The following is a 27,043-nucleotide window of genomic DNA, read 5'->3' on the forward strand; positions in this document are numbered from 1 at the left end:
AGAAGATGTCTACTCAGAAAGTACAGAACATACAGAAAAATCCACTTGTTAGTGGATATGGCATTTCTCCAAGTTTTGGTTATTCATAATACTTGTCATGACGTGGTTGCAGAGCACATCATTATAGGCAGGAATATGATACCACGACATATTATGGAGTGATGCATGTGTTTTGTCTCCTTGAATTTGCTAAATATGAGTCACTTGTAACAGTTCAGTGATGGTCATGTACCAGATATCGGGTAAAAGCTCAAACAGATGAAAAATCCAAGGGTGGTACAAAACATTTTGTGAGGCTGTCTGCTTGTGTGGTCTGAAGAAAACGGGGCTGCTACTGTCGGCACAGAAGGCAGAGTAAGTCTGAGAATCATTCTCACGAGCCCAAAAAAGTGGACAATGTGTGCAAGCAGACAACTGCAGATCCTGTAGTCAACTGTCTGGCATTTTCCATGCAAATATCTCTGTGTAAAACTATACTGGCTGCAGTTGTTGAATGAACTGGGTACTGGAGACAGTGAACTTCCTTGTGACTTTTGCAGTGACTGTTGATTTCTACTGCAGGAAGACAGTTTTTCACAGAAGTTGGTTTTCATTGACAAAGCGATATTTCAGATGTCTGAAGCGTCATAATGTATGTGTTTAGGGCACAGAGCATCCACCCAAGGTTGTGGTAATCATTTCTAATTAACCTAAAGTTGATGTCTTTTGTGCCATGTGGTTATGAAAAAATTGTAGACCATTTTTCTTTGTGGAGAAAACTGGGACTTGTATTGTGTACCTGGACTTGCTGAAGCAGTGTTGTATGCCATAATTATAGCAAGACAGTAGAGACTTCAGTTTGCAACAAGACATGCCCCACCACACTTTCCTTTGGACTTTGTACTTACCTTAATGCTGAACTACCTCAGCATTGGATTGGACCTGCTTCAGGTCATTACTGTCATCTTCAGTAGCCCTCAGGATCACATCCCTTCAGGGGGCCCACAGTCCCTTTTGTGGGTACGTGTGTGGTGTGCACGGGGCCCCGAGCTATTGCAGTCTCCTTCCTTTCTCCATACTGCATTACTGTCCCTGTTTCTCTTCTTCCCTGTCCTTGCTCCTTTCTCCTTGCCCCCTCCCTTCTCTCTTGCTGGGCTTCTTTATATCGACCTGGCTATCCTCCCGGCTTTGTTTTTGGTATGTGCTATTGTATAGTTTGCTGTTTCCATCTCCTTTTCGGTGTTTTTGGTCACCTTGGGTTTGACCTCCATATCCAACGTTTTCCGTTCAGTGTGAGCCATTTGGGGATGAACTCCCAACGTAGTTTCCATGGTGCAGGCTCCTCCCCTCCCCTCCCCTCCCCTCCTTTTTCCCCTTGCACCCTGGCCCCCTTCCTGCTAGGTCGCCAGCATGGTAGCCAGTCCGTGTGGTGGGGCTGTTAAGTATCGACTTGGCTGAGCCCCCTAACGACACAGGGATCACACTGCTAGTACCTGCCTGAGATGTTAACGCCTCATGTATGTCAAGGAGTCAATGCTCATCACTTTGGGGCATCAGAACTCCCAGCAATGTTCGCCGTACCAGACGGGCCTTGCTGTGGCTGGGTGGTGCCCATGGGGCGAGCCCCTGGTCGGAGTGGGTAGCACTAGGTCAGACGCCTTGCACATGAAATGACAAAAGTGTCAACATCCTGGCCATTCTGTGGCCATCTGTAAAATAGAAGACGTGGCACTCCTTCTTCTGATCATTTGGCCTTCCCCTCCCCGGCCACCCCCTGGGAAGAGGGTCAAGCTCGCCGGCTTGGGGTGAAACCTTTCCCTCAGTACCTGGTTTGTACCAGGAAGCATGGCGAAAGTTTTGCCATGACCAAGCCTTTGATTTTCGTGGAGATGATTGAAAATAAGTACAGCGAAGCGGAATCCTTGAGTAAAATGCAGTCTGGTTCTTTGTTCATAAAGACATCTTCTTCTGTCCAGTCTGAAGCCCTGCGGGTTTGTTACCACCTCGGTGACATCCCAGTCTCCATCACACCCCACCAATCTTTGAACTCTGTACAGGGCATCATTTTCCACCGGGATCTTCTACTCCAAACTGACGAGGAGCTCCTCGCAAACCTCGAGTGGTGAGGAGTTCGATTTGTCCACCGTGTAGAATGAGGCCCTAAAAACAATCGCACCGATACAGGTGCCTTTATCCTGGCCTTTGAGGGGATACTGTCCCAGAGAAGGTCAAGGTGATGGTGTATCGGTGTGGTGTAAAACCATACATTCCACCACGGATGAGATGCTTTAAATGTGTACGGTTTGGACAAGTCTTCCCGCTGCACCCATGACACCCTCTGCGGTGACTGTGGGTGCCCCCTCCGTGAGGGGAGTTCCTCTGCTCCCCCGCCAGTTTGTGTAAATTGTAATGCGCAGCATCCTCCACACTCGCCAGCATGCCCGGTGTATGTGAAAGGACGACAGATTCAGAAGTACAAGACCTTCGGTCGACTTACCTACACTGAGGCTTATTGAAAGTATGATGGCTCCATGCCGTGCCTATAACTTCTACTTTTGCTTCAGTTACGTCTATTCCCCCTCCTACCCCCTCCTCTTCTTAGCCCCACCTCCTCCACCCCACACCTTCCTCCTCATCCTCCCCCTCCCACTCCGCTTCCCCTCCCCATCAGTACCCATACCCACCCCTTCGGGTGCTGCTCCCCCCTCCCCCCACCGGAGAAGTGCTCCCCTTATTCTGCAGCTGCCGGTGCTGGAGCTCCCTCCCAGGTCTCTTCTTCCCGGCACCTCCCTGAAAGGCGATCTGCAGCTCCACATTGGCAGCGTGATCCACGGCCAGTGGGTGCCAAGATCGCCAGATGTAATTCCGTGCCCAGCCTTGCTGCAGTCTGCCCTTCTCTTTCTTCACAAGAGAAAAAGCAGAAACGCCAGAACAAGGGCAAGGCCCCTCCGGCACTCCATGAGCTGCCGCCTTCCCCTCCTCCAGCCAATGAACCAACAGAGTCTGACCACACCTGTATGGACATTACCCCATCCTTATTGGTGATGGATGGCGACTCGGCGGCGTGACCGGCTCTGGTCCGTTCGCTTCCCATTTGGACTCCAGCTTGAGAATCCTCTAGTGGAATTGTAATGGATATTTGTGTCACCTTCCAGGGTTGCAGCCCCTTCTTTCCTCCTACTCTGCTGCTTGCATTGATCTCCAGGAGACCCTTTTTGCCAATTCTCACTCACCCACCCTTTGTGGGTTCCACGCTTTCTGTCGGAACCGAATTGGCCCCTTGGGGGCTTCTGGTGGTGTTTGCACCTTGGTCTGCAAGGACATTGTTAGTAAATGGGTTCCCCTCCATACCACTCTGGAAGAAATTGCTGTCAGGGTCCATCTGGCCACTCCAATCACAATCTGTAATCTCTACCTCCCACCTGACAGGCTGCCCACATCCCTTGCCCTAACCACCCTTCTTCAACAACTCCCTTCTTGCTTTTAGGGGACTTTAATGCCCACAACCCTCTTTGGGGTAGTTACACTACTGCCCTGGGCAGGACAGTTGAAACTGTTCTGGCAGGACTTGACCTCCGTCTACTAAACACGGCGCTCCCACACACTTTAGTGTGGCACACGGAACTTTCTCTGCCATTGACCTCTCCATCTGCAGTCCCGGCCCTTCGTCCCTCTATTCAATGGGGTGTCAACGATGACTTATGTGACAGCGATCATTACCCAGTTGTTTTGACCTTCCTTCAGTATATCTCGCTCCATCACCCTCCCAGGTGGGCCTTCTCTAAAGCTGATTGGGATGCCTTCTTCTGTGCTACCATCCCCCCTGTACTACCACACAGCAGTATTGATGAGTCTACACAGACTTTGACTGCTGCCATTTTTTCCGCAGCTGTTTCAGCCATCCCTTCTTCCTCGGGTTCCCCCCGTTGGAAGATGGTCCCTTGGTGGACTTCGGAAATTGCTGCGGTCACAAAAGACCACCGCCGTGCTCTTCAACACTTCAAGTGGCACCCTTCTACTGCTCTCCTTCTGGTCTTTAAACGATTCTGCTCTTGGGCCTGTTGCCTAATCAAATTTCAGAGACCAATTTGCTGGAACGATATGTGGCTGCCATAGGGCCGCACACCCCCTCTTCACAAGTCTGAGTGAAACTCATGCGAATTTTGGGCCATCGTCCTCCCACCGGCGTTGCAGGAATTTCTGTGCGTGGTGTTGTCCTTACTCATCCGGACTTGGTCGCAGAACATTTCGCTCAACACTTTGCCCAAGCCTCTGCATCGACTCAGTCTCTGCCTACGTTCCTCCTCCTGAAAGAGCACTCGGAATGACTGCCTTTGTCTTTTGTTTCTTGCTGCTTGAAGCCTTATAAAGCCCCATTTAGCAAGTGGGAATTTGCCAGTGCCCTCGACCTTTGTCGCAACATGGCTCCTGGACCAGATCGGATACATAACCAAATGCTCCAACATTTATCGGTGGCTAGCCACCGTCGTATACTGACCCGTTTCAACCGTCTGTAGAGTGAGGGGGTATTTCCTACCTAGTGGCGGGAAAACATTGTTAATCCGGTGTTGAAGCCTGGGAAACCACCTCTTCAGTTGGATAGCTACTGTCCAATTAGCTTTACCAACACCCTCTGCAAGCTTCTTGAACACCTGGTGAGACTGTGGCTGTTTGGGATCCTTGAATCCTGTGACCTTTTGTCATTGACTCAAGGTATTTTTCGCTGTGGCCAGTCTGTGGTGGATAACTTGGTCCACCTTGAGTCTGCTATGTGGTCGGCTTTTGCCCATCAGCAACACCTCATTGCAGTCTTCTGTGACCTGCATAAAGCCTATGACACCATCTGGTGCCACCACATCCTCACCACCCTTCACAAATGGGGCCTTCGTGGCGCTCACCAGTTTTTATCCGTAACTTTCTTTCATGTTGCTCTTTCCGTGACCCAGTTGGTTCCTCTTACAGCACTTCCCATCGGCAAGAAAATGGGGTTCCACAGGATTCCGTGTTGAGTGTCCCTCTCTTTCTCATAGCCATTAATGGACTGGTGGCGGCTGCTGGGCCAACAGTGTCCCCCTCTTTTTATGCTGACGATTTTTGTATCTACATTGCTTCCTCCGTCATGGGCGCTGCAGAATGTCGTTTACAGGGGGCAATCTACCGGGCGCAATCTTGGGCTCTCTCCCACGGTTTTCAATTTTCGGTGGCCATGTCATATGTCGTGCATTTCTGCTGTCGCCGTACATTCCATCTCCATCCGGACCTGTTCCTCAATGGCCAATCCTTCGAGGTGGTGGACACCCATCGCTTCTTGGGTCTGGTATTCGATGCCCGGTTGACATGGCCCCTTCATCTTCACCAACTGAAGGGGAGGTGCTGGTTACATCTCAATGTTCTTAGATGTCTGTGCAATACCACCTGGGGTGCATACTGCTATATTCTACTGTGATTGTACAAAGCGCTGGCCAGTCTCGTTTAGACTACAGGAGTCCTGTCTATGGTTCTGCATCACCTTTGACATTGCAGATACTAGACCCCATCCACCATTGTGGGGTACGACTTGCAACTGGTGCCTTCCAGACTAGCCCCGTGATTAGCCTTCTCGCAGTGGCGGGGGTTCCACCGCTGCGAGTTTTGCGCCAACAACAGCTGATATCTTAAGCGCTCCGCATTCGCTGCACCCACAGCTCTGTCTTAATCTCTCCATCAGTTAAAAGGATTCTGTCCCTCCAGAGGCCCTTCACCACCAATTCTACTGTCTTCTCAGTTCATTCCAACATTGAGAAGTGATTTATACTGTTGGCTCCATGGTTGCTGGTCACATTGATTATGCTTTCACCCATGTGAGACATGCGGAACTTCGTTCCTTGCCAGATGGCTTTAGTGTTTTTACTGCCGAATTGGTCGCCATTTTGCCCAAACTGGACCATGTCCACTTCTGCTCAGGACTGTCCTACACTATCTGCAGTGAATCCTTGAGCAGTTTGCAAGGTATCGGCCAGTGCTTCCCTTGCCACCCATTGGTCATGGCTATCCAGGACTCCCTTTCTCTCCTTGATCAACATGGAATGCTCAGTGGTTTTAATTGGGACCCCAGGACATGTTGGGATCCCTGGCAAAGAACTTGCCAATAGACTAGCTAAATTGGCTACTAACAGGCCATCTCTTGCTATTGGCATTCCAGAAATAGACCTTCGCTCGGCTTTACGTCATCAGGTTTTGTGACTTTGGAGTGTCGAATGGCACACTCTTTCTTCGCTGAACAAGCTCAGGGCGATAAAGGATTCTACAGCTATGTGGCAGTCCTCCTTACGGGCTTCTTATAGGGCCTCTGTCGTCCTTTGCCGGCTCTGCGTCGGCCATACTTGGCTGACTCACGGTTATCTCCTCCCTTGTGAGGACCCCCCTCTCTGTCGCTGTGGATCAGTGTTGACTGTGGTTCATCTCCTACTGGACTGTACCAACTTATCTGCCCTGCGACAGACTCTTAGCTTTCTTGACTCACTACCGCTGGTGTTAGCTGACAGTGCCTCAGCAGCTGATCTCGTTTTACGGTTTCTTCATGATGGTTTTTTTTTTTATTGATTTATTTAAGGGATGGACCTTCAACCTTATCGGTGGGTGGAGGGGACAGCAGGGCGTTTTGCTCCCCACTTCGCCGCCCCGATTGGACTGGCTGTGGAATTGCTGCTGGGGAGCATGTAGGGATGAAGCGGAGAGAGGGTTGGGCAGCTAGGCGCAGTTGGGAGGTTAGACGGTGGGTGGGGGAGGGGGGGATAGTGGAAAAGGGGAGAAGTAAAAAGGTTGGGTGCTTTTGTGGAATAGAGGGCTGAGGGCTGTGTAGTGCTGGAATGGTAATGGGGAAGGGGCTAGATGGGTGAGGATAATGACTAATAAAGGTTGAGGCCAGGAGGGTTACGGGAGTGTAGGATATATCATTGGGGGGGGGGGGGGGGTCCCACTTGCTCAGTTCAGTGAAGCTGAAGTTGGTGGGAAGGATACATATGGCACAGGCTGTGAAGCAGTCATTGAAATGAAAAATGTCATGTTGGGCAGCATGCTCACCAACAGGGTGGTTCATTTGTTTCTCGGCCATGGTTTGTTGGTGGTCATTCATGCGGACAGACAGCTTGTCGGTTGCATGCCCACATAGAATGCAGCACAAAGGTTGCAGCTTAGCTTGTAGATCACATGATTGGTTTCACAGGTATCCCTGCCTTTGATGGGATAGGTGATGTTTGTGAACAGCTGGAGTAGGTGGTGGTGGGAGGATGTATGGAACAAGTCTTGCATCTAGGTCTATTACAGGGATATAAGCCATGAGGTAAAGGGTTGGGAGCAGGAGTTGTGTAGGTTCAGTGGATGGCAGAATACCACTATAGGAGAGGTGGGCAGGACATTTCTCGTTTCAGGGCATGACGAGAGGTAGTCAAAATCCTGGCGGAGAATGTAATTCAGTTGCTCCAGTCCTGGGTGGGACTAAGTTATGAGGGAAATGCTCATCTGTGGCTGGATGGTGAGACTTTGGGAGTAGTGGGCGATGGAGAGATGAGGCATGGGAGATTTGTTCTTGTACGAGGTTGGGAAGATAATTGCGGTCTGTAAAGACCTCAGTGAGACCCTCAGTATGTTTTGAGAGGGACTGCTCATCACTGCAGATGCGACAGCCACTCGTGGCTAGGCTGTACGGAAGAGACTTCTTGGTATGGAATGGGTGGCACTGTCGAAGTGGAGGTCTTGCTGGTGGTTAGTAGGCTTGATATGGACAGAGGTACTGATGTACCTGTCTTTAAGTGAAGAGGAAGATGCTTTGTTGGGTTGAGAAGGATCATTTGAAGTGAATGGGGGAGAAGTTGTTGAGGCTCTGGAGGAATGTGGATAGGGTGTCCTCACCCTTGATCCAGATCACAAAGATGTCATCAGTGAATTTGAACCAGGTGAGGAGTTTAGGATTCTTGGTTTTTAGGAAAAATTCCTCTAGATAGCTAATGAATAGGTTGGAACAGGATGGTGCCATGCAGATGCCCATAGACATACCCCGGATTTGTTTGTAGGTAGTGCCTTGAAAGGAGAAGTAATTCTGGGTGTGGATGTAGTTGGTCATGGCGTCTATGGAGGAGGTTGTTGGTTTTGAATCTGTCAGGCATTGGGGAAAGGTAGTGTTCAATAGTGGTAAGGCCATGGGAATTAGGGATGTTAGTGTAAAGGGAGGTGGCATCAGCAGTGATGAACAAGGTGCTGTGTGAGAAAGGAACAGGAACTGTAGAGGGTCGGTGGAGGAAATGGTTGGTATCTTTTATATAGGAGAGTAGGTTCTGGGTAATAGGATGAAGGTGTTGGTCTTCAAGAGCAGAGATTCTCTCAGTGGGGGCACAGTAAGTGGCCACAATGGGGCATTCTGGGTAGTTAGGTTTATGAACTTGAGGAAGCATGTAGAAGGTAGGAGTGCGGGGGGTGGTAGGTGCGAAGGGAGAAGTGGACTCTTGGGGGGGAGGTTCAGGAATGGGCCTAAGGATTCGAGGAGAGACTAGAGATCCTGCTGGATTTCTGGAATAGGGTCACTGTGGAAAGGTTTGTAGTTGGATGTGCCTGACAGCTGGCTGAGTCCTTCTGCCAGGTAATCCTTGTGGTTCAAAACAATGTTGAACCATTTGTCTGCAGGTAGGCTTATGATGTCAGGATCAGTCTGTAGGTGGTGGGCAGCAGTTCTTTCTGTGGGTGTAAGGTTAGTTTGCGTGGTTGAGGGATTTGGAGAATGATGGTGAGGCCAGGTTCGAGGTTAAGAAATTCTGGAAAGTTAACGGGGTGATTTGGGGGCAGTGGGGGTGGATCATGGTTGGATGGAGAAGTGAACTGAGTCGGGCAGGATTCAACAGTGCTCTATGGTTGAGTCTGATTGGTAGGGTTGGTGGCGAAAAGTTTTTCCATTGTAAGGACCAGGAGGAGGAGAGAAGGTCTTGACCAAGTCTAGCTTGATTAAATTTAGGAATGGAGCAAAAGCTGAGTCCTCTGGAAAGAACTGATACTTCTGTAGGCTAAGGCTTGCAGAGGAAAGGTTCACGACTATTGGGAGTGTTTGGTAAATGCAGTAGGTCTACATTTACTACATTTAAACATTTTTTCCAGTGTTTTTCTATTTGGCTGACTTTTCTTCAGATTATCCTTATGCAAATTGCTCAGGAAATACCTTTTAAAATTATTTTCTTTAAGAGAGCACAAAAAGTTGTAGATGATGACCTAGTTTTGTTTGTTTTGAGAAAATATTACTGGTGATACTATACCTCAAAGTTGCCAAAAACTCAGATGCACTGTTGATAGGTGCATTATAAGGTCAAACAAATAACTCTGTCTCCAAGTATTAAACTGATAAAAGTAGAACTTTACAGTATTAATTGGGAATGTGTGCGAATGTTCACACAACGTTTCATGAAAGTCTGTGATGGTCATGTGGCAACTTTTTCCGAAATTAGACCACTTTGCATGGAATGGTTCGTTCCTAAATGTCTAAATTCCTCAGATTATATCCCCTGTTCTATTGTATAAAGGAATCCCTTCTTACTTACGGAAGCTACTATTCACTTGTGCATATAAGGTGGTTGCTGCCACTTACCTACTAGCCATTACTCTGTTGGTACATGATTGAAATTGTATTTTTGTGATAATTTTTCTTAGAGTTGCCTTACCACAGAAGCCGTTACGTTACTATCACTATGATCTTTCTTGCTCGGGAAAAGAATGTAATGGCAACTTCATTGTTAATTAGGTAAAACATCTATGTGAAATTTTAATAACAATGTGCCCTTGAAATTTGGCCGTTAAATGATATTTTCTAACAGTAATTTGAGAAATTTTAATGCAGAATGAGATTCCATAATGTGAGAACTTTAGGAAGAACTGTTTGTTAACCATAGGCACTTGTGTGTAACTGTTTGCTTAATAGTGATTATAATCAGTTCTTTCCTTGGATTATCATTTGTTAGTGAGTATGTGACCTATAGTTAAATCCTTGTTTATACAGGGTGATTCATTTGGAGGGCGTTGCAGGGGTACAACCTACACACATACTATTGTCAAATGGTGCAAGTTTTAGTACCAACTGATTACCTACATTGTATGTGGTTTGTGCAGTGGTCCATACATCAAAGAGTGAATGATCTTGCCTTACACACACAGTTTATTTACAAATCAGGTCTTTATATTTTATGGGTATTTTACAAGTATGAAGATTCACATCAGGGACTACGAGAACTTGCAGGCAGTTGCTGTTAGATCGTGCCAACAAAAGCTCTCCGTAAATGTGTTGGTGGAAATTACGAATAATCATGTTCAGGGACCTGTAATGATGTGATGTAGCTTAACTGGAGCAGCTTATAGTTTCTGCAGACCATACTTCTGGAACTGCTGGACGATCTACTGCCTACTGTGCAAGGAGGCCTCTGGTTCCAGCATGATGGAGCCCCACCCTACTTAGTGCAGATGTGCAAGCACAGCTGTCAATTTTGGGGAATGTGGGTTAGGATTAAGAGGATGTGTTGCATGGCCAGTGCGTTCACCTGACTTGTCCCCAAAGGAAGTAATGAAGGGGTGTCATGTTAAGAGTGTGATTTATGTTACTTCAGTTGCCACTAGAGCTAATCTGAGAGCCCGAATCGCTGGTGCATCCCATCAAAATCGTGACATGCTCTCCAGAGTTAGGTGGACATTAATATGAAGGTGCGCTGCATATATTGAGATGGAGGGTAGGTTGTAAGTCATTCATATAAGTTACTGCCGGAACATGCCTAACAGTAATGAATGATAAGTTTTGCGCAATTGCAGTTATTCATTATTATAACTTTAAGGATGTGTTTTAGGCTGTGGTTTATTAATAAAAAAGATTATTTATTGTAAGCTATCATTCCTCATAGTTTCAGCAAGGTCTTGAAACACCCTCTATGGAATTTAGTAATCTGTAAACTTATTATTCTTACCTTCTTTTAGACAGATTTGTGAAGATGTTACCTCTTTTCCTTTTCCAGAAGAGTCGTTTAAGGTACCAAGGAAGTTCGCTCTGAAGGGTTCAGATGGTAAAGTACGATGTTACCTTCCTTCATACAAGGTGGATGTGACTTGTGTGCAGTATGTGCCATGTATAACAAGCCTTCTTGTAGGCTATAACTTTGGATGTTTTGAGATATGGGACTTGCGGGAGCAGAAAATTAGGTGAGATACTTCACTTTTCATATATGTGATGTTTTAAGAATACATTTGTTTTTCCTTGTTAATAAAAACTTATTCTCACAAAGTAGGTACACAAATTTAACAGTGCCTAGTTCTTGCATAATTTACAATTTTTTTTTACATTTATTATGAAAATTTCTAGGTATCAGCTTAATGATAAAATATTATGTCAAGAATATAAAAGAATATAAATGTCAAGAATATAAAAGAAACTTGTAAATAACCATGTCTGCTTCTGTTATATAGAGTAATTTGTTATTCCTATTGGTTACTTTACTTTCGATGTGTCAACTGATATTTTTCAGAGTATTTTTAGAGATTTATTTCAAAGAAATCAATAATTTTGCATAGGTAACATGTCACCTCTCAGTATTCAAAAAGTAAACATTTGTGGGAGTAAAGCTCTCTGCAATTTAGTTAATGCTGTACTTATTCATGAGTTCATTTTATAGTTTAGGTAATACTCAACTCTTCATTCACAACTAGTACAACTAATATCTACTAGTGGTTTTAGTAAGGCAGATGTTTCAGCTTATACATTCTTATACAATGTTTCATCATTTTGTAGCATTTAGTAATGTAAAAAGTACTAATTAAATCATTCATACATCTTCTTCACACCACTCTAATCGTCTCCTCATGCTATATCAACATTTGTGACCAGGATCAGTAACCACAGGTGCTCAAAATTATGTTGAGGGATGCTGTATTGGGTATGCAACAGGGGCTGGAGAGGGGGTAGTTTTTTTGCTCTATACCAGACTTATCCAGTGTCGTGGTAAACTTTACGGCTGCTGCTGACTTGAAATACCTAATGCTTAGACAGTGTCATAAAGGGTGCTACAGCTACATTTGTGCACTACTCACCACTATACAGTGTATAACATTTGGTATATGGTGTAACCTAATTTCTGTTCCATTTAGCAATTGTATGTGAGAAGAAAGATTGAGGTGCCCCACAGTATAAGCTTTTTTTTTTTTTTTATAAGCAAGTTAGGTGATCAAATGATTCGGACACTTGACTTGGATGCAGGCAGAGTGGGGTGCATATTTAGATTTTCCGTGACTTTGCTAGATGCTTAATTTCCCGTCTTTGTTCAATCCAACTTGTACTCAGTGTCTAACTTTTTTGATGGTACATTATACTGTATTCTTCCTTCCTTCTTAATTTTACTGTTGGGGTTAATATTAATTGTTGTGGCAATTTTTGTCTTTTGGAGACTCATTTGATTTATATATATATATTTACAGAGTATTCATAGGACTATCAAATGGTAATTTATTCATTCCAGTGAAATTAAATTTTCTTAATAACTTTTATGATGCTTAGTACTTTCCTTGTAATATCTCGAACTAGTTTTTTGAGTGGGTTAGTTATGCTACAGCATGGTCTAAACAAACTCATGATGAATAGCACAATCTTCCTGCGAATCTTCTCTCTTCAGTTCAGCTTTGTGAAGATCTGAGGCTGACAAACAATACACATGAGGAGTCTGTAAGTGACTATGATGTAAGTGACTGTGTACTTTCATTATAGTTTAGGATTCCTCTGACAAATCTGTCAGGCATTTTCTTTTCAATGACTAGTGTTGTTTCATAATTCTACCATTAATTTCTCACTGAGTGAGGTGGAGCGGTGCTTAGCACACTGAATTTGCTGTTGGGAAGACGACGGATCAAACTTACATCTGGCCATCCTGATTCAGGTTTTCCATGATTTCCCTAAATCACTTCAGGCAGATACCGGGATGGTTTCTCTGAAAGGGCACGGCCAGTTTCCTTTCCCATCCATCTGTAATCTGAGCTTGCACTCCCTCTCTATTGACCTTGTTATCAATGGGACGTTAAACACTAATCTCCTCCTCCTCCTCCTCCTCCTCCTCCTCCTCCTGCTATTAATTTCTCAGGACAAATGCTTTCCATACTTGATGGTTTTGACTTGTTCATAAGATGTTTGGTCGCTAGAATTCATCACAATTTTCAAAAAAAATGTGACAATATTATGAAAAGGATAGTTGCTACTCACCAGAAAGCGGTGATGCTGATTCACAGAGAGGCACAACAAAAACCCTGTCAAAAAATGAGCTTTCTGCCAACATGGCCCTCATCAAAAAAAAACACACACACACACACACACACACACACACACACACACAAAACACACGACCTCTGGTAACTGAAGCCAAACTTGGCTTCAGATGCCAGAGACTGTGGTCGTGTGTGTGTGTGTGTGTGTGTGAGTGAGAGAGAGAGAGAGAGAGAGAGAGAGAGTGTTTTTTGTCGAAGGCCTAGTTGACCGAAAGCTCATTTTGTGACGCGCAACTCAGCATCTCCGCTACATGGTGAGTAGCAACTATCCATTCTATAATTTTGTTACAGTCCGTCCTGGATTCTCAGTTGTTTAAAAAAAGTATATCATCTTCGTGCACATATTTCTTACTTATGACCAAACTGTTATCCGTGTAATACTAAGCCCTCTTTCTTTAAGGCATGCAGGTGAATCACCGTTAATTTTTCTCCAGTATTTTAGTCACAAACCTGCAGCCCTAGCCAAGGTGAATTGGTGATACACACCTTAACAGTATCTGGGCAAAAGAATTACTGATGACTTGGACTCTTTTCCAAACACTGATTGAATATCAAATTTACTGAGAAATTGCCAGGAATTAGAAACTAGTTGGTAACTTGTTATTGTGGTGTTCAGAGTCGTTGTGCATTTTATAACAAGTACAATTTTACATCAATAGTGTTTTGTTCGTTCCTAAATAAAAAAAGTATTAAACTTATTTCACTTCATGATCTCAGTAAGTATTTTTATGCCTTAGGTATGTGAGTCCAGTGATGGAGCAGACAATTCCAGTAGCTCACATCGCATTCCAGGAGCCATCGGATGATCCACGCAACTTCTGCTATGTGTGGACTGTGCACAGTCCCAGTGGTGAGATAAGTGATAACAGTAGTGACTCTTGCCATCCAGTAGCATTCATGTATGCTCTTTGCTACCAGTGGAAAGAATGGATTGATGGCTGTGGATATATCTATGAGGTTTGTTGCTTTTTTTAAAAATTCTATGATAAATAGGTTAGTTACATCAATTTCTTCGAAAGCTTGAAATGGAAAATTGCACTTTTGTATAGGCAGCATTCCTATGTCCCTCTTCAGTCCTTTTATCTCTTCCCCTGTGTACTTCATATAGTTTCTTTACGGAATTTTCATTCAGATAATGAGGAACTCTTGCCTCCATTCATCAACTATTAGTTTTCATTGTGGAAGTGTTGCGTACCATATTTTTTTCTTTTAATGTACGTATTTTACACTGTATCTTCTCCTCTGTGCTTAAACTTGAATTGCAAAAGATACAGAACTTCCTGGAGAAGGCTGAAAGAAATATTGCACAATTCTATATTGGTTATTTTTTGATGAAATTAAAAGCATTTCAATATTTATGTAACTCCTTGGTTGGGATACACTACAAGTAGGCATTGTGTATCATGTGAACGGCATGATGAGAATTTTGTTGAAGATTGTAGCTTGTTAATCCCTCCATCCCCCTCCCCCCCTCCCCCACCCTCCAAATCACCATTCTACCTCCAATAGCCACCAGGCTTACATAAATATTGCACAGAGATCGGTCATAAAAATTTTAGACTTTTATCATAATTTAAGTATATGTGTATACATTTTTTGCAACATCTTTCAGTGGAATGAAAAAGCGAATGAAGAGGGTTGATGTCACATACCCTGTCTCTTACACATTGTACTATCTTATGTTAGACTGCATTGACATCTAGCGAGTCCAATGCAGCTCCCCTAATAACAATGCGGGAGAGGGAAAAAGAGTGAGAAGTTTCTCAAGGCTTGCTGTTTTATTGTTTCTTAGGGCTTTAAAGGATGTAGCCAGCATTACTTCTTTGAAATGAAGGCATATGAGAACAAGGAAACACTTGGAGGGAACAGCCTCACCTGCCAGGCCATCGGAACGGCTGTCTCAAGACAGCATCGATCCCTCGGGCCTGATGATTTTGATGACAGTAAGTCAGCCTGTAAACTTCATTAATTCCTAATAATATGAATTGTTTGTTTTAGCTCTTGTATATGGTATAGTTGTACACTTTGCAACAGGACTATTGGTTTGATTATATGATTTAGTTAATTTCCATTTTTCATCTGTCTCAGTTTTATCCTAATAATTATTGCTCACCACACATCAAGGATCTCTAAACTACTGAACTAAATAACCTAAAAATAGTCATAAGAGTCACCCATAGCCTTCATTCCACATGTCCATATCTCCATCTCTCCGTAGTTGAAAAGAAACACTTATTTGATACTGTAAGGCAAGAAGGAAATTGCTGCTGATACCACATGAACCATATCTCGTGGAAAAATCATTATATTCAAAGTTCATTTTTATAACATGCACAGATTGCATTCTTTCCTATCCACCTAGCACAGTTTAGAATCAAAATGCTGTTCACAGTTTTACAAATTCTGGGTCTATAAAAAAATCAGCTGGGTCAGTTAAAGATAGTTTAGCTTGCCGTAAAAGTGGAAAGATGAATGCTCAACTCACCATGTGGATCTTAATACAAATGACACTCTCAGATTCACTAAGCCATTGCAGGTGAAGCAAATATTTGTGTAACAGTCACATAAAAGTCCAGTTCTGTACGATGTGAATCAAATTTAATCTGAACAATGTGAATCCAATGCAATCATGCTCTCTCACAATAATACTAACCTCCATCACATATAGTCATTCAAAGCCCAAAACACAGTTGCTAAGATGATCACAAGCAATACATTGTGAGACTCCAGCAGACACACACACCCTCCCTCCCTCCCTCCCTCCCTGACTGACTTCCTAATTCTTTTGTACAGTAGATAAACATTTATAGAATGTGCCATTTAAGTTTTGATGTTCTGTTCCAGTAAATAAGTAGAACTTAGTCGCTGTCCTCTGAACAGAGCTTTCTGTTGTCACTGTACCCTATAGTAATAACATAATTTACTTGACATTGGGTACATTTTTGTTGGTATATAGCCAGAAATGGTGCTGTAGTATCTAGATAATAACTTAATGATAAAGAGTAGATAATATCTTAGACATTCTCTACCAAAATCCAGCATTTTTGTAAGAACTTTGAAAGTGTTGAATGTAACATTATAAAAATGTGTATATGACGATTGTAAATAATTTAGAAGTAAAGGGGACCACTCACCAGTGAGTGGTGTGCTTTGCTCCTATATTATTTATATTCTACCATACATACATTGCAAGTTACCATATGATGCATGAGGAGGGTATGCTGCAGCACTGTTAGTCATTTCCTGTCCTTTTCCACTCACAAATATAGTGAGGGAAAACAACTATCTATATACCTTGATACAAGCCCTAATTTGTCTTATCTTAATGGTCCATAGGCAAAATGTATGTTGCCAGTAGTTCAGTCATTCTGCAGTCAGCTTCAAATGCCGATTCTCGAAATTTACTCAATAGTGTTCCTCGAAAAGTGTCTTGTTCCCTCCGGGATTCCCATTTGAGTTCCTGAAGCATCTCTGTAATACTTGCATGTTGTTCGAACATACCGGTAACAAATCTAGCAGCCCACCTCTGAACAAATCTAGCAGCCCACCTCTGAATTGATTCGTTGTCTTCCTTTAATCCAACCTGGTGTGTATCCCAAACAGTTGAGGCAGTACTGAATAATGGGTCACATAAGTGTCCTATGTGTGGTCTGCTTCACAGATGAATCACTCCGTTAAAATTCTCCCTGCTACAATCTTTACCTGCTTATGCTGTTGCATATCACTCTGCAACATTATTCCTAGATGTTTAATCAATGTGACTGTGTCAAGCTGCACCCTACAAATGCTGTATTAGAACATTGTAGGATTCTCTCTCGTACTCATCCTCATTTTCCTACATTTAGAGCCAACTGTCATTCATCACACCAACTAGAAATTCTGTGTATGTCATCTTGTATCATCCAATAGTCACACAATGCCATGACCTTCCCGTGCATCACAGCATCATCAGCAAATGGCTGCAGATTGCTATTGTACAAAAGAATTAGGAAGTCGGTCAGGGAGAGAGTGAGTGTCTGTCTGCTGGAGTCTCACAATGTATTGCTTGTGATTATCTTAGCAACTGTGTCTTGGGCTTTTACCCTTCTTATATATAGAAGTCACCTGTGCTTTTTTCCAGTCACTTGGGCTTTGTACTGGGTGAGAGATTCATGGTAAATGCAAGATAAGTAAGGGGCCAGTGCCAAAGGGTACTCTTTGTGGAACCTAATTGGGACTTACTTGTTTTCAAGTGTTTCAGTTGTTTATCTACACCAGGGATACCGATTACTATGTCCTCCGTGCGGAAGTCTGTGCGATGGTGGAACGATGGTTTGAATGATTCTCCTAAGAGATAGGCTTTTAAATGCGAAATTTATAACTGTACTTGTAGGATGTTTTTGTGCTGAAACACCCCCACTATTAAAGTTTTCAGCAGATGTGAAATCCCAAAAGACCATCAGTAACTTGATGAATACTCAACGTAACTCTACAGGTACTTCTATACAGTGGTTTTGTACTATACTACATATGCTATTAAAAGTTTAAGCTTTGTGTCTTTAAGATTACAGCAGACATGAAACTTGTCCAAAACATAGATTTTTGTAGAAACTATTGAAAATGAGAAGATTCAAACATAGGATTAATTACATTTAATAGTTTCTGAAACATTAAGAAAAGCTCCAACATTTTCAGTAGGCTTTTTTACAAGAGTATGGCTATGTGCTCAACTTAACACCACAGAACGAGGGAGGGGTGGGGTAATTCCACTCTCTCTCTGAGTTAACTCGCACCTGTTGGCAGCTATCCACCATACTTGCTTCCCCACAACTTCTGTTATATTGAAGGTAATTGTAATGATTGCATTGTTTTCTTGGAGTTTAGAAACACATACAGTATATTCAACTCCTGTGCAAAAGAGCCAAAATGTTCAGTGAAGAATGATGATGTTGCTACTGTCTGAATACAAGATTTTCCTGATACATTAAAGTAATGGAAGAAGTAAAGGTAACCACTCACAGCACAGTAATGGTGTTCAGCAGTTGATAGAAACATAAACAAAACTGGAAATGTTGAAAGCGGTTAACTTGCTCTGTCAGTTTGGCAGTAACCGTCCATTCAGTTAGACAGTTGGTTTGTGGTCATGCTTACATAAAAGATTGTGCAAGAGTTACAGTGGGGTTGCTATAAGACATAAATGTCTGCAAAGGTCTCCCTGCTTTGAATGAGTGTGTTTTACAGGTCTTGTGTGTGGGTTATTCATAGGAACATGATCTGTGAGCCAGGGAGTTGGGAGTAAGTATGGTGTAAGAAGAAACCGGGATGTTTCGTGAATTATTTATGTGATGAAATACTTCTTTTTTGGAGAGGTGTTAAGGTTTGTAGGTAGTGTTTTTATCACTCGGTAATTTGTTAGGTGAAGCTGTGGTGAAGGACATGTTGAACTTATTCCAATCAATGGTGATATTGGGTATACTTTGACTAAAATAACCTTGTGAATGACATTTCAGTGAGTTGAATGGTAGTGACTATGTGTCAGACTGTCACAGCTGTTTCTACAGCACAACAGATTTGCTGTGTTGCTTGTTCTGCAGGTACAGGCAACAGTGGTTTGCCAGTTGGTGTAAGCGCCAATCGGTTGGAGGTGGCCCGGTGAGGCAGGCCACATGGGTTAAATGCTTGTTTGGTGCAGGCATAGCTTGCAATAGAATGAGCACTTGGTATGTTGTGTATGAGCTGAGAGCTCTGCTCCCCACCACCAATATCTGTCAGTAACTGTTAATTTAATGAAAGTGTATTATGGGTATGCTCCTTTGCAGCTGGTTCGTGAGGGAGAGGAAGGTGCCATAAGATGAAGACAGAAAAAGGCTTAAAATTAATTCCGAATGAAGTAAACACAGCTGAGTGGAAAATTGGCATGAAAATAGTACGTGCACTCCAAACCAAAATAACTTAAATTTGACATCCCAGTTATTCAATGATGCTGAAGCAAAAGGGGTTAAGATATTGGGTGGCTAGTAAGGTAAATGGTTTCACATATGAAGGTGACGTGTATGTTTGTGTAAATCTTCACTATAACGGAGAATTAGTTATTGATCAGAATGAGGTGGTGGGTTTGGAGTCACCTGGATGATGAAAGAGGTGATGTTTGGCCATTGGCAAGGCGATGGACATGAAAGTTGAAAAGTTATGGGGTTAGTTACAAGGATGGACTTACAAAGAGTGGAGATAAAATTTAGTCCATCAATGTCAAGTAGAAAGTTGACTCCAGTCAGTCAGTGTTGAAAACTGGAGGTCTGTTCAGTAAGGCCACTCCATAATTAGTTAGTTTTCAGCAAGTGATTACAGACTCATTGAAGTGATGTCACTTGGTTGTTTACAGGAGGCTGGTGTCCTTACTTTCTTATTGAACTGAGGAATAAACAGTCTTGGTCACATTTATTTGAAACTTCCTGGCAGATTAAAACTGTGTGCCCGACCGAGACTCGAACTCGGGACCTTTGCCTTTCGCGGGCAAGTGCTCTACCATCAGAGCTACCGAAGCACGACTCTCGCCCAGTCCTCACAGCTTTACTTCTGCCAGTATCTTGTCTCCTACCTTCCAAACTTGCCCACGAAAGGCAAAGGTCCCGAGTTAGAGTCTCGGTCAGGCACACAGTTTTAATCTGCCAGGAAGTTTCATATCAGCACTCACTCTGCTGCAGAGTGAAAATCTCATTCTGGACTCATTTATTTGATTTATTCAGGTTACCGGTTTCAGCTTTAGAGCCATCATTGGATCTGAAAAAGAACAGTGACACAAAAGACGTGCGGTTGCAAACAGAACAGATTAACAAGATGCGTAATGCTTAAATCTTTATTTAATTCTTCAGTTTATTTAGGTTGAAAATTTTTTTTAATTTGTGTATGTGCCATTGTATTGTTTCAGGTGTCAATGAAGGTGAACTAAGCTTATGCCTCTTCGCTTGGCAAAGTATGGATACAGACTGTAAGAGCATGTTACGTGTTGCATTATTTGATCTTGATCGATGGTACAAGGAAGAGATGCCACAGTCTGGAACTGGAAGTTACATAGTAGTTTTCCATCTTGAAGACACACTGCACTCATCTACCAATCCTGTCCTTGATGTGGTTGTTGATGAGAGTTCACTCCAGCCCTACCGCTCAGATACAGGACATGAAGAGTACTACAGACCATCTGCTTTATCTTTTGGTGAGGTTATCTTATTTTGATGGAAGCTATATGTCCTTCTATTAAATTATGTGCACTTATCTTTTACAGTGCTCTCGTCAGCATCAAACCTTAGTTACTTACCTGGAATGATCCAAGAATGGTAACAATTTTGGCTGCTTATTTTTTTCCCTTGACAATATATTTTGATTTCAGTCTCAAAGGGAGCTCTGACAAACAGCTTTCTGATACTAAAACTCAGCAGACAAAATAGTACTCAACATAAGAGACATCGACCTGCACTACTATGGCAAGGGAAGTAAATGTCATTTTGTTGTAGTAATCAAAGGAAATGAGCAAATAGAATTGAGGGACATTTACAACAAAAATGTGTAGATATAGATATGTAGATGCTACCACATATTATCCACTTGGCTGCTATTGCCTCACTGTTGAAGAGAAAAGTCTTGGTTGGCAAATAAGTGACTCAGGGTTAAAAAAAAAAATTGCTAAATCAGAGTAAGACCAGTTTTTACAGTTTGTAACATATAATTCAAGGAAACTTGACATTTTAATTTCACAGAATGGGCATATGATTAGTGAAACTGAACAGTTCAAATTTCTAGGTGTTGAGATAGATAGTAAACTGTATACACACACACACACACACACACACACACACACACACACACACACACACACAATTTGAAAGCAAAAAATCTGAAAGTGCAGTACTACAATGTGCTATGTTCAGCAACAATGGTATGGATGCTAGTATTATTTAATTGCAAAGATAGAATACAGGTCAGTTTTAGTTATCTGCTTTATCTAGTTCAGGACCAAGTTGAATAACAAAGAAAAATACACAATAGTTTTTTGTTTAAATTCCCAGCTTCCAGGTGTGATTTGAATTTGTAGTATAGGAGGCACAAAAGGGTGAGCCATCCTGATTATTAGGGATTTATGTAACTTAAAAGTAACACAGAATACCCACTTGTAAAGATGTGTGCCAACAAACGTAATGGAAAGTCCTGAATTGAACGCAAGTAATGGATTGAGTAAAACTAACGTTCATCACAGGGGTTGATAGGCACATAAACAAGAATCTGAACAATTCAATATCAGTATCATCAAAGTTTTCTGTCTTCTCAATTTTTATGTTCTGTGTCATGATAGCATATCAGTGTGCAGAAAGCTTACATTTTCATCATATGTTTCACTTTTTTCGCAACATGTAGTATTTTTTAAGTAAGCACATTTACCACTTTTTTAAAAAATAATCTCATTCTAGTGCATTTAACCATAGTCAGTGTCATGGCATATGTTGAACGAAGAACAACTGCCACCCACTACCTTCAGAGAATGATGGAAATTGAGTCCAAAGCAAACACCTCTCACACAGTTGCAGCAAGACGTGATCTGTTGGCTGGAGGACAAGTGACCAGGGAGGCCACAGAAGCAGTCATACCTGCAGAATGTTTGTTAAACCATTGTGCCGGAGTTTATGTATATTGTCTGACATCACAGGCTGCCACTGGTGTGCAATAGGTGAACGAATGGAGGCACGCGATCAGTCATTAGGTGTCTGTGTCATTTACCAGCGAGAGATGATGGCAGACTTGTTGAGGGCTCCATCTTATCCTTTGTAAAAATCCTCCACATGAGAATATCTTTGCACCTTGCTGAATGCTGTCCTGTAAACAAGCAATGTGAATGGACTTGGCTGGCTTATGAAGTACTTGTACCATACAGATGACACATACTAACACATAATGTTACTTATCAGTTCACAAACTTTTAGCTGTGCATGTTAGTCCATGTGATGTTTTCCAGGCTTAGTTGTCCAATGCACATAATTATATACCTTGGCCAATTGTTGCTGTCCATTACGTGGGTGAGCAGTAGGGGAAGTTGTTTGCAATGGTGATGTTGCCCAGCAATGAATTGGTGAATGATGTTACTCTGTAGTCTTTCTATTAGTGTTGTTGTCCTTGGTTATGATGGCTGTCAACCACACGTGGTTGCTCATGGCAGTGGTGGTTTTCCGTGAATCGATGTACTCGGAATACACCCTTGACAAATACACTACTGGCCATTAAAATTGCTACACCAAGAAGAAATGCAGATGATAAACGGGTATTCATTGGACAAATATATTATACTAGAACTGACATGTGATTACATTTTCACGCAATTTGAGTTCATAGATCCTGAGAAATCAGTACCCAGAACAACCACGTCTGGCCATAATAACGGCCTTGATATGCCTGGGCATTGAGTCAGAGCTTGGATGGCGTGTACAGGTACAGCTGACCATGCAGCTTCAACACGATACCACAGTTCGTGAATAGTGGTGACCGGCGTATTGTGACGAGCCAGTTGCTCGGCCACCATTGACCAGACGTTGCGACCATCATGATGATATAAACAGAACCCGAATTCATCCGAAAAAATGACGTTTTGCCATTCGTGCACCCAGGTTCGTCATTGAGTACACCATTGCAGGCGCTCCTATCTGTGATGCAGCGTCAAGGGTAACCGCAGTCATGGTCTCCGAGCTGGTAGTCCGTGCTGCTGCAAACATCGTCGAAATGATGCATGAAATCTTTAGAGGTTACATCATGATTATAATTTTCATTAATGGTTGAAGCTAATGCTGTCATTCACCAACCATTCTGACAGGAGTAACGAGTTGGAGTGGTGGGTGGTGCCCAGGTCTGGTATTACACTGCTTTTACGGATACACTTGTCCACAATTAGATCCTACTGGCTTGGAGTCCTATTTTTGATCCACATCTGCATCTACATCTACATAGATACTACTCAAGCCACCATACGGTGCGTGGCAGAGGATACCCTGTACCACTACTATAATCCGTTCATCATAAGAATAAACCTGATGTAAACATTGCACTATGTATTCTTCTACGTTTGCTGGACTTCATTGGGTTTCTGTTTCATGTGGGACTGTAGCTAAGCTGTCTCGAGTATTGTCAAGTACGATAATAAGGGTACATTTTGTGCTGTGTGTTACGTGCACATCGACTTAGCAATAATATGGGACATCTTTACCGGAACATTTAAATTGGACAGCACTGGCCAGCCAGCTGGTACAGCTAGCCTTCAGTGGCGTGGCCGGCTGCAGATCACACTTAAAAAAGAGACAGGCAGAGGAGCAATACAACTTGAATGGTATTTAATTTAGCAGAATGAAATAATACACTGCAAATCTCCCACAACACGCTCCTTAGAGAACTGACAAAAACCGCTACACGTTATCGTTTAGCTATTAAAAACAAGAATGATGATAATTCCTGACTTAAAGGCAGGGTAATTTTGCTGCATAAGCTGTATGTAATGTAAGAGATTATTGAAGGATTTCACTGTATAGTTAAATATTGAAGCCACTGAAGGTATTACTTACAGTCAGTCGTCTGGTGATCTCTTAGTTCCTTTCTTATCTGAATCTGAGAAATACATTTTAGTTCTGGAAGTGTCACATGCTACGTTCATAATGAGCCTATCAACAACAGAATCCGTGAAGACAACCGGGCACAGCATTTTCTCTTCTTCTTTTATGACAAGCCATTCTATATCCCACCAGCGTTCGGCAGTGACGTGTGAAAAACCTGCATGTGTTAGTTCCAGTACATCTGGCAACTTAACAGCTTTGGTACTTCTCAGGCCAAATCCCACAGCTTGGTTCCAGATCAGTTCTGTTGTGTGCATACTGTAATGGTACAGTAGCAAATGTAAAGCTGCAGCATTTGTATGATGTGCTCGATGGTGTGAAAATGATTGTTTTTCATGTTTCTACGATACTTTTCTACCACTGTGATATAAAACAATGGACACAGTCCAAATAAAGAGGATTTGGTTTTTCGTTTTTGCCTTAAAAATTAAATTGTTATTTTCTCTTAATTTAAACAACTTTTATGAACAGTCTTTCATAAGACATCTATAATTAAGAATTTTTATTTGAAATGGAAACAGAAATTTTGCATCCATTATGCAATTAGAAACAGAAAGATGTGCATTATTCATAAGAAATGATGATGAGTTTTATAACTATGAGCTGTAGGCATTTCAGATTGAATGAAGGGAAATAGAAAAAAGAAATTCTGGGGAGATTTAAACCAATGCACGAATAACCGTATCTGTTCATATACCATTATGCTTCTGTCGGCACTACACATTCAATATGGATTCCTTTACTAACTACATTATATACAACACTGGGAAAACTTCAAAGCCGATTATCTCCATAAATTTATGAAAAACATTAAGAACAGTCTATTTCTTGGCACTTTTTAACCATGTTCCATGCACATGTTTCACTACGGAACAGAAAGCAGCATCAGCCATTTTTTTTCTGCCCATTAACAGTGCGGCAATCGGAGCACAATGCTGCAGAGGCTGTGACTGTACACGATTTTTGAAATAAAAACTGTAGCTACAGCATGATTAAGAAAAACGTTGATGAATGGACTTGGTACAGATCACAAACACTCAAGCAGTACTCAAGAATAGGTCGCATCAGTGTCCTTTATGCTGTCTCTTAGACAGGTGAACCACCCTCTCCTAAAATTCTTTCACTAAACTGAAATCGACTATCGGCCTTCCCTACCAAAGTTCTCACATGCTCATTCCATTTTGGATTTCTTCGAACAATACACCTAGATATTTAAACAACCTGACTGTGTCAAGCGGGATATTAGTGACACTATATCCGAACAGTATGGGTTTGTTATTCTTACTCATCTAAATTAATTCTGTTAACCACGCAGTGGCAACATTGGAGCACTATTTTTATCGTTCAACTGATGACAGGCTGACACAACATACAATTTATTATAAACATTTTGTTTTTCTCTTGTATACAAAAGTCACATGCTTCTTAGCATAGAACTGATCATTGTTTTCTATGTTTGGTAAGCGTAGAAAGTGGTGTTTCCATTTTACGCTAATTATTTTAATGACTGACTCAGCCATTTTCTTCAGATGCTGCAAATCGTGCCATTTTTCATACTCTCTGCTTGGGCTGCAAGTAGACTGTGAACTATTGTTGGTTTTGTGTCACTATTTACAGATGATTGTGTTTGACTCAGACATCCAGTACTATTTTTGAGTTTTTTTTTTCGTGACACACTCTAAGAAATAAAGTTGTCTGAAAACCCAATAAACAGGGACATAGGTGTTAGTATAAACAATGCTCTGGGTCTGGAACATTGTCCAGAAAAGAAGGTTTCCACTTATTTTTCTCAATGAAAAACATGTTTATTGGCATTGAATAATTCATGTGTGGAAAGCTTAGACTTTTACCCAATTTTTACATAATCACTGTTGAGATCAATGCAGTTTTGCATTCATTGTACCATCTTCTGTATGCCTGCATTGTAGAAATCTCCAGCCGCATCACGATGTTAGTGTAAAACCCCTTCTTCACCTCCTCTCCAGTTGTGAAATGTGCCCCATCCAGGTGTTTCTTCAATTCAGGGAAGAGATGGAAGTCACTCGGAGTATGTGTGGACTGCAGGGCAGGTGTGTGACAGTATCCCATCAAAATTTGTTAATGAAATTGGTTGTGACATGGGCAATGTGCAGGCGAGCACTGTTCTGATGGAAACTCACTCCCTTCATGAGCATGCCTCTCCTCTTATTTTGGATTGCGCAGCAAAGGTTTTTCAACATTTCACATTAGTGGTCCACATTGATTGTTGTACTGGCAGGCAGGAATATTCTCAACGATAATCTGTTCCTGTCTCAAAACATACTACTTCCCATCACTTTGCTGGCAGACTAAACTCCTGCGGCTTTGGCGACACTGGATGTTTCCACTGACAGGATTGTTTTTTCATTTCCAATGTTGTGTAGTGGATCCAGGTCTCGTCCCCAGTGACAACAGAGTTCAAGAATTCCTCATTATCAGTTGTGTAGGTCTGAAGTAATTCATGGGCCACTTCCACATGTGTCTGCTTGTGGGCTTCTGTAAGCATTCTCGGGACTTGCCTTGCACATATCTTGGCATACCCTAAATGGTCTGTCAAAATTTTGTCAGTGCTGATCTTGCTGACTTTAGAGCTCGTCTTGCAGACTCCAAACCATCACCTTTTGACCTTTCAGCCATTGCGTCTTCCACTTTCGCAATCGTTTCGTCTGAAACCGATGGGCATCCAGAACGCTGTTCGTCATGGACGTCTGTACTTAAGTCTATGAATTGTTTGCACCATTTGTGCACATGTTGTACATTCATACAAGTTCCTTTGTAAAGTTAACAACAATTGGAACTGAATGTCCACTGACATAATCTGTTTTGCACACAAAAAACAAATCACAGACTGTAATTCACACATAATTTGAGAAGTGAATGTTAGCTCAATTTCTAACAGCTGCCAAGCAAAGACTGCGTGTCACAGATAGCTCGCTGGGGCAGGTAATAAGAGAGGGAGAACCAAACTACAGGCTGGAGCTTCCAGATCCTGCGTAACTGCGTTCCTCGTGGCTGCAGGTCCTTGGGAGCCTTATTTTAGAGACAACCCTATACTAAGATCGTGCCAACTATCACATCCACCAGAGCTAGGAAATGTTGAGTGAATGTGCATTCTACAG

General features: G+C 42.4%; 1 protein-coding gene across 1 annotated transcript in view; it reads left to right on the forward strand.

The window, feature by feature from the left end:
- Positions 1–27,043, forward strand: part of LOC124789141 (protein ELYS) — a 259,690-nt gene that overhangs the window by 18,446 nt on the left and 214,201 nt on the right. The window contains exons 5-8 of the mRNA XM_047256434.1: positions 10,995–11,178; positions 14,022–14,241; positions 15,077–15,227; positions 20,192–20,476. Coding sequence (XP_047112390.1) covers positions 10,995–11,178; positions 14,022–14,241; positions 15,077–15,227; positions 20,192–20,476 — 840 coding nt within the window. The remainder of the gene's footprint in view (positions 1–10,994; positions 11,179–14,021; positions 14,242–15,076; positions 15,228–20,191; positions 20,477–27,043) is intronic.

The sequence above is a fragment of the Schistocerca piceifrons genome, chromosome 3 (assembly GCF_021461385.2).
Source record: "Schistocerca piceifrons isolate TAMUIC-IGC-003096 chromosome 3, iqSchPice1.1, whole genome shotgun sequence".
NCBI lineage: Eukaryota > Metazoa > Arthropoda > Insecta > Orthoptera > Acrididae > Schistocerca > Schistocerca piceifrons.